Raw genomic sequence first — 14807 nt, 5'->3', positions numbered from 1 at the left:
AAACAACATGTCAAAATGCTACAAGATTTCTAAGTGTTATAAAATATGGTTAGCTTAAAATTTCTAGATATTCTAATAATCTAGAGATCTGTAACTAGTCTTTTGAAATGAAACAAAAAGGAAATATCATGTTTAATATCAAATGGGCTAATCTTAAAGGAAAAACCAAAAGGCTATTGCTGAAAGAACTTCCAATATCATATGCCTAACGTTTAACTATAGTAAGTATATTAAGTATAGTAAAGAACTTAACCAGAGACCCACTTTCCTATGCATTTGACCAAAGTTACTACTATTATTTTCTGGTGTATTTTACTGTAAAAATGGTAAAGATATGGAAGGAGGTCACAGAATTCTCATCGTAACATTGTTTCAGTGTCATATCTCAAAGCACAATTCTCAGGGCGCCTGAGGGGCTCAGTCGGTTAAGTGCCCGTCTTCGGCTCAGGTCATTATCTCACGGTTCGTGGGCTCGAGCCCCACATTGGGCTCTGTGCCAATAGCTCAGAGCCTGGAGCCTGCTTCAGATTCTGTATCTCCCTCTCTCTCTGACCCTCCCATGGCTCACACTCTCTCTCTCTCTGAAATAAATAAAAATATTTTTAAAAAATTCAAAGCACAATTCTCTTCTGTTAAACTACTGGGCCACTAGCAATTGATGGCTGTTAGGACTTCATAAAAGGAGGTAAAAAAATGTGAAAACTCATATGAATCATATATGTGAAAGGTCTTTGAAAACTAGAAAGCACTGCCACAAATGTAGCATTCACATAATTGTTTTAGGTTTATATTACAGTGCATTTCAGGGGTTTTCCAGGCACTTCATTCTGGATCTTAGAATTCATCAGAAAATAAACACTAGGCTTAAAATGACCTGCAGGATACTTAAGAATGCTAGTTACAAAGAATAGTTACCAAGGGTAAATATTTTTAAGAGTTTACATACACGTGTGTGTGTGACAATATATACATATATACACATGACTGTCTCATCTAAGGGAAGGGCATTGATGTCTGCGATTTACTCTGAAAAGTAAAAAAAAAAAAATCAAATGGAGTCTATGTGGTAACACAAGTGAGGTAAAATGTTAATGGTAGAATCGAGGTGGTAAATATACAAATGTTCACTGTAAAATATTTTCAATTTTGCTGAATATTTGAAAATTTTTATAATAAAATCTTGAAAAAACAGTAGACTATATAACCAATGAAAAATACCAGTCAGTGTGTCTTGCTTGTTACTCTGTTCATACTATCTATCTTAGGATGACAGATATGTAATATGCCATATTACTCTAAGACTGCAAGATATTAAGCTCCTAAAATGTAAAGCATACATGTATAAACCTTCAAAATCGAGAATTAAATCTCTACTTTTAAAATATGTTAAATTATAAAATCAAAGTTTCATAAACTGGTACTTCTCTAAAGAGGATCTCTAAAGAGGATCATTAAAAATATCACTTTCTGGGGCGCCTGGGTGGCTTAGTCGGTTAAGCGTCCGACTTTCGCTTAGGTCATGATCTCGCGGTTCGTGAGCCCCGCGTCGGGCTCTGTGCTGACTGCCAGCTCAGAGCCTGGAGCCTGTTTCAGAGTCTGTCTCTCCCTCTCTCTCTGACCCACCCCTGCTCACGCTGTCTCTCTCTCTCTCTCCTAGAAATAAATAAAACATTAAAAAAAATTAAAAAAAAAATAAAAATATCACTTTCTAGGGGCGACTGAGTGGCTCAGTCGGTTGAGAGTCCGACTTTAGCTCAGGTCATAGTCTCGTGGATAGGGAGTCTGAGCCCACATCGGGCTCTCTGCTGTCAGTGTTGAGCCCGCTTTGGATCGATCCTCTGTCCCCCTCTCTCTTTGCACCTTCCCTGCTCGTGCACTCTCTCTCTCTCAAAACTAAACATTAAAAAATATTTTAATATCACTTCTTCTGCAAGGTAAATGTGGTAAAAATGATACCCATGAGTTGAAAAACTAGAGCATTAAATGAGGCTAATATGGAGGTCAAACTGGATAAAATAGTAGTTCTTGTGATAGGACAAGTAGATTCAAAAGTAGCTAAATAATAAAAATATCTCATTGAAAATTCCTAGTTCAATGATAAATAGACAAATGTGATTTTTCTCTAAGTTAAAAGAAATTTTGACCTTTCTTAAGCTTTGTTAAAAAAATATAACAAAGTGGATCCAAGTGTCAAACACCTAAAATACAGTAAAAAACAAAAACTTTTCAACACAATAATCTGCCTTTATTCTTAGTAGAAAGTGTTAAAATTGCTTATCTAGGATAGCACAGGAAAATAAAGGTACAATATTTACATCACTAGCATACCAATTTTCAAACAGAAATAGAAATAAATATTTACATACCTAATGTTATTTTTAAGAACTTTCAAGCAACTGAAGCATTTAAAGGTTGTATAAGTCTTCTGTTCTTCATCAACAGCCCCTTCATGTTTTCCATAGTAAAAGTCACTAACTAACATTATTAATTTTCCTTTTTCTGCACCAGTCTTATTTTCAGTATGTATAAGTTCTGCTTTAATCATTTCCAAGAATTTATTTACCATGTCTGGACAACAACGCTGAAAGAGAAAAGATATATGTATGCTTTAGTTACAGCTCTCTAAAAAAATTAGGTACCATGAATGATTCTGTGTTTATAACTAGGGCCAGCTTATGTAAAAATATGCTTGGCAATATATCTGGAGACATAGTCACCAAAATGTTCACTTCTTTCTTTATATAATCTAAAAAATTCAAACAATAAACACCCATTATCCTAATAATTTCAAAAACAAATTAAAAACTTTAAGACCAGGGATGGCTATATACCTAATACCATATTCCTCATAAGTAAAATTTTCAGATGCAAATATTTAATAATAATTTGATCCTTGGCCTGAAGTCATTCATTTCATATTTGTCATGGTATAGCTTAGGGGTACCTGGGTGGCTCAGCTGGTTAAGTGTCTAACACTTGATTTCAACTCAGGTCATGATCTCAGGTCATGGGTTCGAGCCCCACAACAGGCTCCATGCTGCCTGCTTTGAATTCTCTCTCTGCCCTTCCCCTGCTCGTGTGCATGCTCTTTCTCTGTCTCTCTCTCAAAAATAATAAACTTAAAAATTTTTAATGTATATTTTTGAGAGAGAGAAAGAGACAGAGAGAGAGGAAGAGCATGAGCAGGAGAGGGGCAGAGAGAGGGGGAGACACAGAATCTGAAGCAGATTCCAGCCTCCGAGCTGTCAGCACAGAGCCCAACACGGGGCTCAAACCCATGAACTGTGAGTTCATGACCTGAGCTGAAGTGGGAACTTAACCAACTGAGCCACGCAGGTGCCCCTCAAAATAAAAAAATAAACTTAAAACCTCGAGACTTCATATAAACTGATCCTAATGTGGAATACTTACATATGTAAAATTTTAATTTTCAATGAGATAAAACTAATTCATTTATTGTACACAGTTTTCAGTTTTGGAGTTTCTCCAGAAGAATTCTTTATGAATAACCAGAGAGCAAAAATATAAACTTTTCTAATAACTCAAACTACATACTCACAAAGCAACCATAAAGTGAAAAACTTAGAAAAATAAAGTACAAAAATTGTGACAGAATCAAAACCAATTAAACCTATCAGATCAATTAAATCTATCCTGTTAACAATACAAATGGGTGGGTTTAACCCAACTACTGAAAACAGAAATTCCACATAGGATAACAAAAGAAAAAACAATTCTGTGAAAGAGATGTACTAAAAACAAAGTGATTTGGAAGGGGTGAAAATAAAAAGATAAAGAATATAAATGTCAAACAAAATCATCCAAGCCAAAAAGGGAACACTTCATAAAAATGCTATAGGATACATTCACAATGAAGTTAAAAGAGATAGATCCATGTATATATATCCTAAATAGCGGCAGTCATCAAACAGAATTGGAAGTACCAAAGAAAATAGTATTAATTTGAAACTTGGAGACCAATTTGAAAACTGGCAGAGCAGGTAGATGAATATAAATGAAGATATAGGAACCTAAATAACATATTTGTATGTTAGAACTGACTGGTAACTATTAAATTCCATACTCTAAAAACAAATAATACCCCTTATTTTCAAGTTTCTATGTAACATCCCAGAAAATAGCCCATACAATTTTCAAATTGGGGAGAACAGTGTGAGAACCTGTACTTTGTCATCAATGAGAAACATCAAGTATCTCTATATTACATGGATAGGAAGACTGAAAATGCTGGTAAAAGTTAATTCTTATATAAAAACCAAAACCCAGAGTCCAGATCATGGGAATCACACTAAGGGAGGTGGAAATAATCATATATCAAATATAGTTTTGTCCAAGAATAAAAATTCTACTTGTAAATTTAGGACACTTCTACATTTTTTATAAAATGCTGAATTTCAGTAGAAAAACCTGCCAATCTCTGAAACAGCAAGCAATAGCTTTTCTTAAGTTGTTTCTTCGCTTTGCACTCTTCTCATGCCCTCTTTCCTGAATATAATCTACGTGGCCTTTTTTCTTGCCTCCTTTCCCCTGGCCTGCCATTTGTATTGGGCATGCAAGAATACAGACTATCTTTCCACAGACACACAGAACACTGCAGTATCTACTGAAATATTTTAAGTGGAGTAATACCTAGACCTCATACTCATTAATATTTTGAAAATTACCTAAACGGTGCCTGGGTGGCTCAGTGGGTTAAGCATGACTCTTGATTTCAGCTCAGGTCATAGTCTCCCAGTCATGAGATTAGGCCCTGGGACAGGCTTTGCACTGGGCATAGAGGCTGCTTGGGATTCTATTTCCCTGCCCCCGTCTCTCTACCCCTCCCCCACTCTTTCTTTCTCTCCCTCAGAATAAATGAACATTTTTTTAAAAAGAAAATTACCTAAAACCTAATTTCAAAAGCTTCCCACATCACAATAAAGCTAGAATTTGTAACAATCATACAAACTATACCATTACTTATGAAATGTTCCTCAATTAGTTTATGCCTGACGACTAAACATTGAAATGCAAGACTAAGGTTTTCATTGAGTAATGTGACATGCATATGTCACCAGACAAAAAAAATAACATAAAGAAAGGAATTTTTTAAGTACCATGAAAGATAAGCACCTAACAAAATGTCTGCCTTACGAGAGATTTGAAGAATGGCATGACCTAGTCAATAAAATATCCTGATTTTTTATTTTTTGAAAATTTTTTAATGTTTATTTACTTTTAAGAGAGAGAGACAGAGACAGAGCACGGGTGGGGGAGGGGCAGAGAGAGGAGGAGACACAGAATCCAAAGCAGGCGCCAGGCTCTGAGCTGTCAGCACAGAGCCTGATGTGGGGCTTGAACCCACAAACCATGAGATCATGACCTGAGCAGAAGTCTGGTGCTTAACTGACTGAGCCACCCAGGTGCCCCTAAAACACTCTAATACATTATTTTCATTAAAAGTTAAAATACAGTATGTAAAGAGATTCAAGCACCATGTGCCCAGCTGCCCAGGAATCTCCTGGGCCTACAGACCGAGCTAGGGGTGATTCGGCCCAGGGCCCTGAGGGCCCTACCAGTCAAAGGCTGCAGCCCCTGCGTGACTTGGTAGCTGTCACGGGACTAACTTATCTGGGAAACGTTTGGGATTGAATAAAGCAATGGGACTGAATAAAGCAATTCGATTGGAGGCTACTCCTGAGCAGAAGATTCTTCCACCCATGAACCATTTTCATAGGTAGGGGCAAATGGTTTTGCAAATGAGATTTGACATAGACATTTGCCCTGCAAGTGGTAAAATGCTAGAAATGATGGGCACCTGGGTTGCTCAGTCAGTAGAGCATCCAACTCTGGCTTAGATCATGATCTCACAGTTTGTGAGTTCAATCTCTGCTTCAAGTCCGCTGCTGTCAGTGCAGAGCCCACTTCAGATCTTGTCCTCCCCCTCCCCGCCTCTTTCCTGCTTGCAGTCTCTCTAAAATAAATACATCTTTAAAAATTTTTAAATTAGAAAAATGCCAGAAATGAAGAGAAAGGAATGTTAAGATCTGAGAAATAAATGATTAACCTGGGAAAGCTCCAACACCTGCAAACACTCTGAGGGCTGTCACTAAGAAAAACACTGGACTTTTTACAAAGTCTTCTATACATAATATTTTTAAAGAGATTGGAGTGGGGGTGTGCCTGGGTGGCTCAGTCATTTAAGCATCCGACTTTATCTCAGGTTCATGATTTCAAACCCCACATCTGGCTTTGCACTGACAGTGCAGAGCCTGCTTCGGATCCACTGACTCACTCTCTGCCCCTCTCCAACTCTCTCTCAAAAATAAACAAACATTAAAAAAAATTAATAAACAGGTCAGAGGTAGGGAAGATCCTCACCTCATTTGGGACTATTCTATTTCTTAAAGTGCTACATACTGTGTTTAATGTATTCATATATTCTAAAGCCTTAGAAAGAGATCCATGACAATCACGTCTCTTAGAAAAAACAAGAGCTAATGCTTTGGTCTAGCATCCTTAAGTTTTAAAGCAACTCCCAAACATTGTCAATTTCACCTTACTTCAGCATCCAACTCCAGAAAATGGATATTTTTATTGATAATTTTATGGCTGATAAAGCCATTATCACCACTAATAAAATTATCAAGGATTCCTTGTTATCCTCTAATACCCCCATCTCCCGTAAAATACAATATGCATATACTATAGTATACATAAGCTAAATTTTAAAAATTTTATGATTGGGAAATATTTTTAAAAATTGTATAAAGACAATCATCATAAATATCAATTAATAGTTTATTGTCAAGTTGGTTTCCATATAACACCCAGTGCTCATCCCCACAAGTGCCCTCTTCCATGCCCATCACCCCCCTTCCACTTACCCCCACCCCCATCAGTCCTCAGTTTGTTCTCAACATTCAAGAGTCTCTCATGGTTTGCCTCCCTCCCTCTCCCCCACGGTCCTCCGTTAAGTTCCTCCTAATCCTCCTATACGTGCAAGCATATGGTATCTGTCCTTCTCTGCCTGACTTATTTCGCTCAGCATAACACCCTCAAGGTCCATCCATGTTGCTACACATGGCCAGATTTCATTGTTTCTCATTGCCATGTAGTATTTCATTGTATAGATAAACCACATCTTGATCCATTCGTCAGTTGATGGACACTTAGGCTCTACTTAAGTTTTATGAAAAAACCAAAGAGAAAATTTCTTAATAAATACCCAAACTATCATTTACTATATACAGATCCTTAATGTTTCCAGAGATTTGTCAATATTTTTAAAAATCAAATTTTGCGGGGCGCCTGGGTGGCTTAGTCGGTTAAGCATCCGACTTTCGCTTAGGTCATGATCTCGCGGCTCGTGGGTTCGAGCCCCGCATCGGGCTCTGTGCTGACTGCCAGCTCAGAGCCTGGAGCCTGTTTCAGAGTCTGTGACTCTCTCTCTCTGACCCTCCCCTGCTCACGCTGTCTCTCTCTCTCCTAGAAATAAATAAAAATATTTATTAAAAAAAAAATTATAAAAATCAAATTTTGAAAAAACTTTACCTTCATGTGATATTTCAGAGGATCCAAAAGATCAAACTTTACATTGCACCTCGGACAAGATCTTAGAAAAGCTGCTCCAGTTTTATAGTGAGGTGACGAGGTATTTGTACCTGAAAGAGATTAAGGACTTTTATGACTCAAATTATTTTGTAAACATTAAACAACCAGTAATAAAAGTTTAAAAATTCATTAGAATGCCTAAACTTTATGTATAATATAATTTCTATTTCATATGCTAGATTCATATTTACCTTTTGATATCATAACATGGGGAGATGCCACCGAAGGAGAGTTAGTTAAAGACAATGAAGCACAAGGACTTAGGTCAGAACCACTTTCACTGGTCTTTGGCTTTTTTGGATTAACACTGTTTACTTTAGAAGTAGAAGAACGTTTTAATATAGGCAGAGTTTCATCTATACCTACAATGATTTAAATAGTGGGAAAAATATGTGTAAATACTTTAATATAGAACATTGCTTACAAATGCTACTAAAATTGCTTTACATTTAAATTTAAGTAAAAATAACTGGAAGCTAAAGATGATATGATTGAATTATAGTATACAAATGACAGGAAAGAATGATCAAAATTTATATGCTCAATAGATAGAAATTGTACAAATAGCTATGATGAACTCCATGCATTTGAACAATTCATGTAATAAAGTTTTTATGCAAGAAAATTCTAAGAATACTTCCAAATAAAGAAATATGTATAGATAGGTTAACATAAAAGAAGTCAGACCAAAAAAATCCTAAGCAAAAAAATAGCTGAAGCACAGAGAATATTCTAAGCTCAGTTCTCATGAAAAAGATTTATCTTCAGATACTTACATACCTTTGGGTTTGTAAACAAAAACAACTTTTATTTTAAAAATTTAGAGAAAACCTCTAAGATACTTATAAAAAAGCTTAAGATGTCTAATGGAAAACCCAATTTGGTTCTTTTTCCACTTATTAAGAACCTGATAGGGAATAAACAAATAATTTAAACCCATTAACAAAATATAAACAACTAATCCTGAATGATAATACCTTGCACATTCATATGAAAAGGCTTAAATAGTATGACAGCGTTCAAACTATATACTCCTGAGGCTAATGGTTTTGTCTTGGGAATGTAGAATGCAAATCAAAAAAACTCTCCTTTTACCTTTTTAAAGAAATTAGACTTTTACATAAAATTTTGTTTGAGGAGATTTCATTACTAAAGACAGTTTTTAGTTTGAAAACTATCACCTTTAAAGGCTAAAGAATCATGTAATTCACGGCATTTGCAAGACAAGTGGCGCTATTTAGGCTATAACCAGATCCAGCAAAAGTCCTCTTGAAAGAACTCACAACTGTACTTTGTGATAAAGATTCTAAAACTGCACATCCTATTTTAATGCTCCCAACTGTACAGTAAAAGGAGAAGCAGTAGAATAAATAACAGGAAAATGAGAATATTGCATTAGTGGGCTCCTCTGTCAATTATGTGTTTCATTCTTTAAGATAACATAGAAATGATTTTTGCCATCTTCAAGCACATGCTTACTGACAACCATACTGTAGGCACCTGGGACCGATTTCTGTGTAATGATTAATATTCTTCTCAGATACTTAGGTTACTTGAACAACCAATCAGTGCTGGTAACTGATTATGTAGCAGGCTGTACAGTAAATATAGACTGTTTCATATATAATTTTTTAAAGCATGAGTAGTTTTAAATTCTAACTCTTTAACTTGTTTATTTCTGCTGTCTTTGGCTTATGCTGTTCACTATCTTCAACAATGCCAATAAAAATCCTATTCCCATTCTTCAAAATCAAGTTCAAATCCGGGGCGCCTGGGTGCCTTAGTCGGTTAAGCGTCCGACTTTCGCTTAGGTCATGATCTCGCGGTTTGTGGGTTCAAGCCCCGCGTCGGGCTCTGTGCTGACTGCCAGCTCAGAGCCTGGAGCCTGTTTCAGAGTCTGTGACTCCCTCTCTCTCCGACCCTCCCCCGCTCACGCTGTCTCTCTCTCTCCTAGAAATAAAACATTAAAAAAAATTTTTACAAAAAATCAAGTTCAAATCCAACCTTCTCCAAGACCCTTCTATGATCATTCTAGACAAGAGGCCATTAATCAGGCTTCTGAACACATAATACATATTATTATTCATAATTATCATTCTAACAACTGTTTACTGTCAAGTCCTTTAAAACTTTAATGTATTAACCATTTCTCAGTTATCTCATTTGAGCCTCAAAAAGGCCCTTAAATAAGTAGAGCAAGAATTAAATTTCTATCTCCAAATGGCTGACTTCAGGTCTGGAGAAAGAATGTATTATCTGAGAAAAATAAAAGTATATATTTCAATAAAATGAGAAAACTGAAGTATAAAGAGGTGACTTGATAAACACCACAAAAACCTTGGAATACAGGCTCAAATCTATACTTTCTTAATCAACTATAACCCCAATTACCATCAAGGCAAAGTTCCACTCCCTCTAGTACAACAAACTTTACAGGGGGAGTAGGCATCACTGTCTATACCCACTAGAAGCTTCAAGATTTCAGACATTTTCTATGAATAAAGACCATGTGCTTTATAAAATCAGACCTCAGACAACTATTTTACCTTCTCATTTATTTTGGTTCGTGGCTATTTTACTAACTAGATAAGTGACACCTAGATTGATGAATAAACCAAGTATTATCAAAATGGGAAAAATATTTTTGGCACACATATTACTATAAATGTTTTCCTATTTTGGTTTGGTAAATGGGCATGAATTTGTTAGTAAACAATTTAAATATTAAAAAAATCCTACATACCTCTGTCCATTTAGTAAAATATAACAAATTTACTAATATACAAACAGTAACTGCTATGATTATAGGAAATTTTTCAACTAAATAAAATTCATGGCATACTAATTTATTTCAAGTTAATGAAGAACTTTGTTGTGGTACAGAATCAAAGAACTGTAGTACTTCAAGTGAAAATTATCATTATTCCTACAATGGGTATTTACTAAGCACTTACTATGTGCAAATAACTATTTTTTAAATACTGCCTTTTTATAATAATCATATTTAACTATCACATTAATATGATTTACTTAGAAAGAAAGACAACTAGCCTATTTAAAAAGTCAACTATAACCATGTACTTTTTCTCATACTAATGGCCTTCCAAATGCTTAATACTTTTTTTTTTTTAATGATAGTATCAGGACATCATGGGACTTTCTTGACTCAGAATATATTAAGATTTTTCAGGCCATGGCTGGTTCCAAGTAAGAATGAGCTCAAAAAATACATGTTAGCTAACTTAATAGAAAGAAATACAATATTCTATTATTAAATACAAATGTATACTCACTCAAGAGAGGCAGTCAAGGATTATTAGCTTCTATCTTACGGTATATAAAAAACTTAACATGGGGGCGCCTGGGTGGCTCAGTCAGTTAAGCATCTAACTTGGCTCAGGTCAACTTCAGCTCAGGTCAGATCTCACGGTTCGTGGGTTCGAGGCCCTCATCAGGCTCTGTGCTGACAGCTCAGAGCCTGGAGCCTGTTTCGGATTCTGTGTCTCCCTCTCGCTCTCTGCCCCTCCCCCACTCATGCTCTGTTTCTGTCTCAAAAATAAAATAAACTATAAAAAAATTAAAAAATAAATAAAAAACTTAACGTGAAAGTATGGGTTTCAAAATAGAAATTCATTCCACATGTATATTCATTAAGTTTTTTTTATTACAGTCTTAAAATGTGCTAAGCCAAACCTTCTATATAAATTGTTGATCCCTCCTGGGACAGGGGAATTGTATCCTGGGTCAAGTCAAACAGCAAATCTGAAGAATCATCCGATTCAACTTGTGATAAATTCTTTGTAAAATCCTGTAAAAAGTTATAATTATTTGAAATTATTATATATTATTTCATAAACTTTTATAAAGGTAAATATAACCAATAATGTGTGTCTATTTATTTATAAAACACCTTAATGACTTAAATACTAACAAGCAATAAAATACAAAGATAATTATTACTATCTGTCAAAATTAGCACCTATTGGGTAAGGGGTATATGGGAATTCTCTGGATTACTTTTATAATTTTTCTGTAAATCTAAAACTATTTTGAAATAAAAAGTAGAAATTAAAAAATAATGACAATATTATTGGCAAAGTAGACCTATTTTGGTAAAACTTTTCTGCAAGAAAATTTTGGCAGTATCTATCAGGGGCTTTAAAAAGTTCAAATGGGGGAACCTGGGTGGCTTAGTCGGTTGAGCATCTAACTTTGATTCAGGTCATGATCTCACAGTTCGTGAGTCCAAACCCCACATCAGGCTCACTGCTGTCAGCCTGTCAGTGCAAAACCTGCTTTGGATCCTCTGTCCCCTTCTCAGTCTGCCCCTCCCCCTTTTGTAAGTGCGCGCAAAAAGTTCAAATCCTTTGATCCCAATATTCTACTTACATGGATTTATGCTAAAGAAATGAAAATACTCAATGGAGAATTATTTATAATAGCAAAAAGTAAAATCTGTATGCAACATCATGCTTTTGAAAAATATTCAATGACAAAGAAAAATGTTGCTAATATAAAGTTCAGTGAAAAAATTAACAGATGGGGGTGCCTGGGTGGCTCAGTCGGTTAAGTGTTGGACTTCAGCTCAGGTCATGATCTCACGGTTCGTGGGTTCAAGGCCCGCGTCGGGCTCTGTGCTGAGAGCTAGCTTAGAGCCTGGAGCCTGCTTCAGATTCTGTGTCTCCCTCTCTCTCTCTGACCCTCCCCTGCTCACTCGCTCTCTCTCTCTCTCTCTCTCTCAGAAATAAAAACATTTAAAAAAAGAAAAATAACAGATATCTGTGTATGAAATATAATCTTGACTGATATATTCTTTATACCATACTAACCATCTGCAAAAAAACAAACAGTACAGTATGTATTTTTTTTTGAAAGAGAGCAAGAGAGAGAAGAAAGAGCAAGTGCGAGCATTAGCACAGGAGAGCCGACGAGGAGCAGAGGGAGGGGGAGGAGGGAAAGAGAATCTCAAGCAGGCTCCATGCCAAGTGTGGAGCCAATGAGGGGCTCCATCTCATGACTGAAATATCATGACCTGAGCCAAAATCAAGAGTCAGATGCTTAAATGACTGAACCACCCAGGTGCCCTGTTTCTATCTAACTACCACCCTCATACATGTTACCTTTACAATAGGAATATAAGGATCTTGCTTGCATATTTAGTGCTTACAAGTTAAAAGACAACCAGGTTTTTAGAATTCTACTTTCTTATTACATTTTCTGTTTACATGGGTCTATTAAGAATTTATGGAGACAGATATTGAAGCGACTCAAACCATTCCATTCCTAGAATTCAAGGCATAACAGGCAGATTTTTGCATTTGAGCCTTAACGTGTATTATGCAAAATGGCTCTAGGACTCAGTAATGTCTTTATGACTTAACTGTACCAAGCATACTCTTACTAAAAGGTAAGTATTTTCTCCAAACATTTGCATGTACAAACGGAAAATATTCACTAGCAATTTCCTGAACAGTTCTTTAACAGAAGTTCCTCCCAAATAAAGTTATTACTTTAAACCTTTTCCTAGGTGATACTCTGACCAATTAAGTACCACCACTTCAGAGAGCAAACATATTATTCAACAAACAACTTACTAAAATAATTCTCCAACTGGGAATTTTTTACATCTCAAAAAATAGTTCAGAAAGATACCAAATACAATAGTGTGGTGTACAATAGGCAACAGACTGGGATTTAAAAGACCTCCATTTATTTAACTGTGGAACCTTGGGCCAGTAACTTTTGAGATTCAAGTTTTCACCTTTCCAAGTGAAGTAATAGCCACTAATTATTATCTATTTAAAATGTACTTGACTCTTTTACAGTATATGTATTATAGCAAGTAGTTGTCACAACAGTACTAATAAAAACGTAATATTATCTCCCACTTTATAAACAGATCAAGTTCAGTATACTTAGTTAAGTAAGGTTCCCAATGCAACCCAGCTTATTATTGATTCTGAAGTTGGATCAGAACCCAGGTCAGCCTGATTATAAGCCTGTGCCCTTAAGCTACATCACACTGATATTAAAAAGGACAATCACGGGGGCGCCTGGGTGGCTTAGTCGGTTAAGTGTCCGACTTTCGCTTAGGTCATGATCTCACGGTTCGTGGGTTCGAGCCCCGCGTCGGGCTCTGTGCTGACTGCCAGCTCAGACCCTGGAGCCAATTTCAGAGTCTGTAACTCCCTCTCTCTCTGTGACCCTCCCCTGCTCACACTCTCTCTCTCCTAGAAATAAATAAAAATATAAAAGAAGAAAAAAAAGGACAATCACAAGGGTGCCTGGGTGACTAAGTCAGTTAAGCATCCTACTCCTGATCGCAGTTCAGGTCTTGATTTCAGGATCAGGAGTTCAAGCCCCACGTTGGGCTCCACACTGGGTGCGAAGCCTACTAAAATATATATTTAAAAAAAGACAATAATCATTATCTTCTAGACTGCCTTAAAGAATTGTGGTAAGAAAAAAATGAAGCTTAAAATTTTCAGAGAAAATTCCCTAACATCGGATTCTCAATATATTTGAAAATATATGTCATTCTCTACCCTGGCTCACATTTAGAATCACCTGGAGAGTTAAAACAAAACAAAACAAAAAACCATGCCCAGGCCTCACCCCCAGATCAAATGACAAAAAAACTGGGGTTGTTTTTTTAAAAAAATAAAAAAGAGCAGGGGAAGGTCAGAGAAAGAGGGAGACACAGAATCTGAAGATAGGCTCCAGGCTCTGAGCTCTCAGCACAGAGCCCAACATGGGGCTCAAACCCATGAACTGTGAGATCATGACCTGAGCCGAAGTCGGACGCTCAACTGACTGAGCCCCTGAGGTGCCCCAGAGCTGATGCTCTTAACCTTCTGTGTTCATAGTAATGCACCAACAGTTTTACCCCCCTCCCCCTGCACTGCTTTTGCATCATTAGTACAAATGCCAAAAGTGAAAAGAAAAATGTCTCAGTGTAATTTAAGTTTTAACTTCACCAACCCCTGAAAAGGGTCTCGGGGAATGCCAATGATATGACTATAACATTACTCTAAGGCAATGTTTCTATGTATAGCAATGCTAAATGGATGGATGGATGTGTATATGTGCATATTTTAAAACCTCTGGGCTAGGGGTGCCTGGGTGGCTGAGTCAGTTAAGCATCCAGCTCAATGTCAGCTCAGGTCATGATCTCACTGTTTGTGGGATCGAGC

The 14807-nt window shown here is 36.4% G+C and overlaps 1 protein-coding gene across 2 annotated transcripts in view; it reads right to left on the bottom strand.

Moving 5' to 3' along the window:
* ZNF280C (zinc finger protein 280C) overlaps window positions 1-14807 on the bottom strand; it is a 57734-nt gene that overhangs the window by 25595 nt on the left and 17332 nt on the right. Inside the window, exons 7-10 of one of the 2 annotated variants that reach the window (XM_039250811.1) lie at window positions 11308-11422; window positions 7806-7976; window positions 7555-7664; window positions 2367-2581 (exon numbers count right to left, since the gene is read on the bottom strand). In XM_039250811.1, the coding sequence (XP_039106742.1) occupies window positions 2367-2581; window positions 7555-7664; window positions 7806-7976; window positions 11308-11422 (611 nt within the window). The remainder of the gene's footprint in view (window positions 1-2366; window positions 2582-7554; window positions 7665-7805; window positions 7977-11307; window positions 11423-14807) is intronic. The other variant, XM_039250812.1, reaches the window with a different exon arrangement.

Source organism: Hyaena hyaena, unplaced genomic scaffold (genome assembly GCF_003009895.1).
Source record: "Hyaena hyaena isolate Hyena2069 unplaced genomic scaffold, ASM300989v1 scaffold_383, whole genome shotgun sequence".
In the NCBI taxonomy this organism is placed as follows: Eukaryota; Metazoa; Chordata; class Mammalia; order Carnivora; family Hyaenidae; genus Hyaena; species Hyaena hyaena.
Note: the sequence above shows the minus strand (reverse complement) of the source record. Positions and strands in the feature narration are given on the sequence as shown.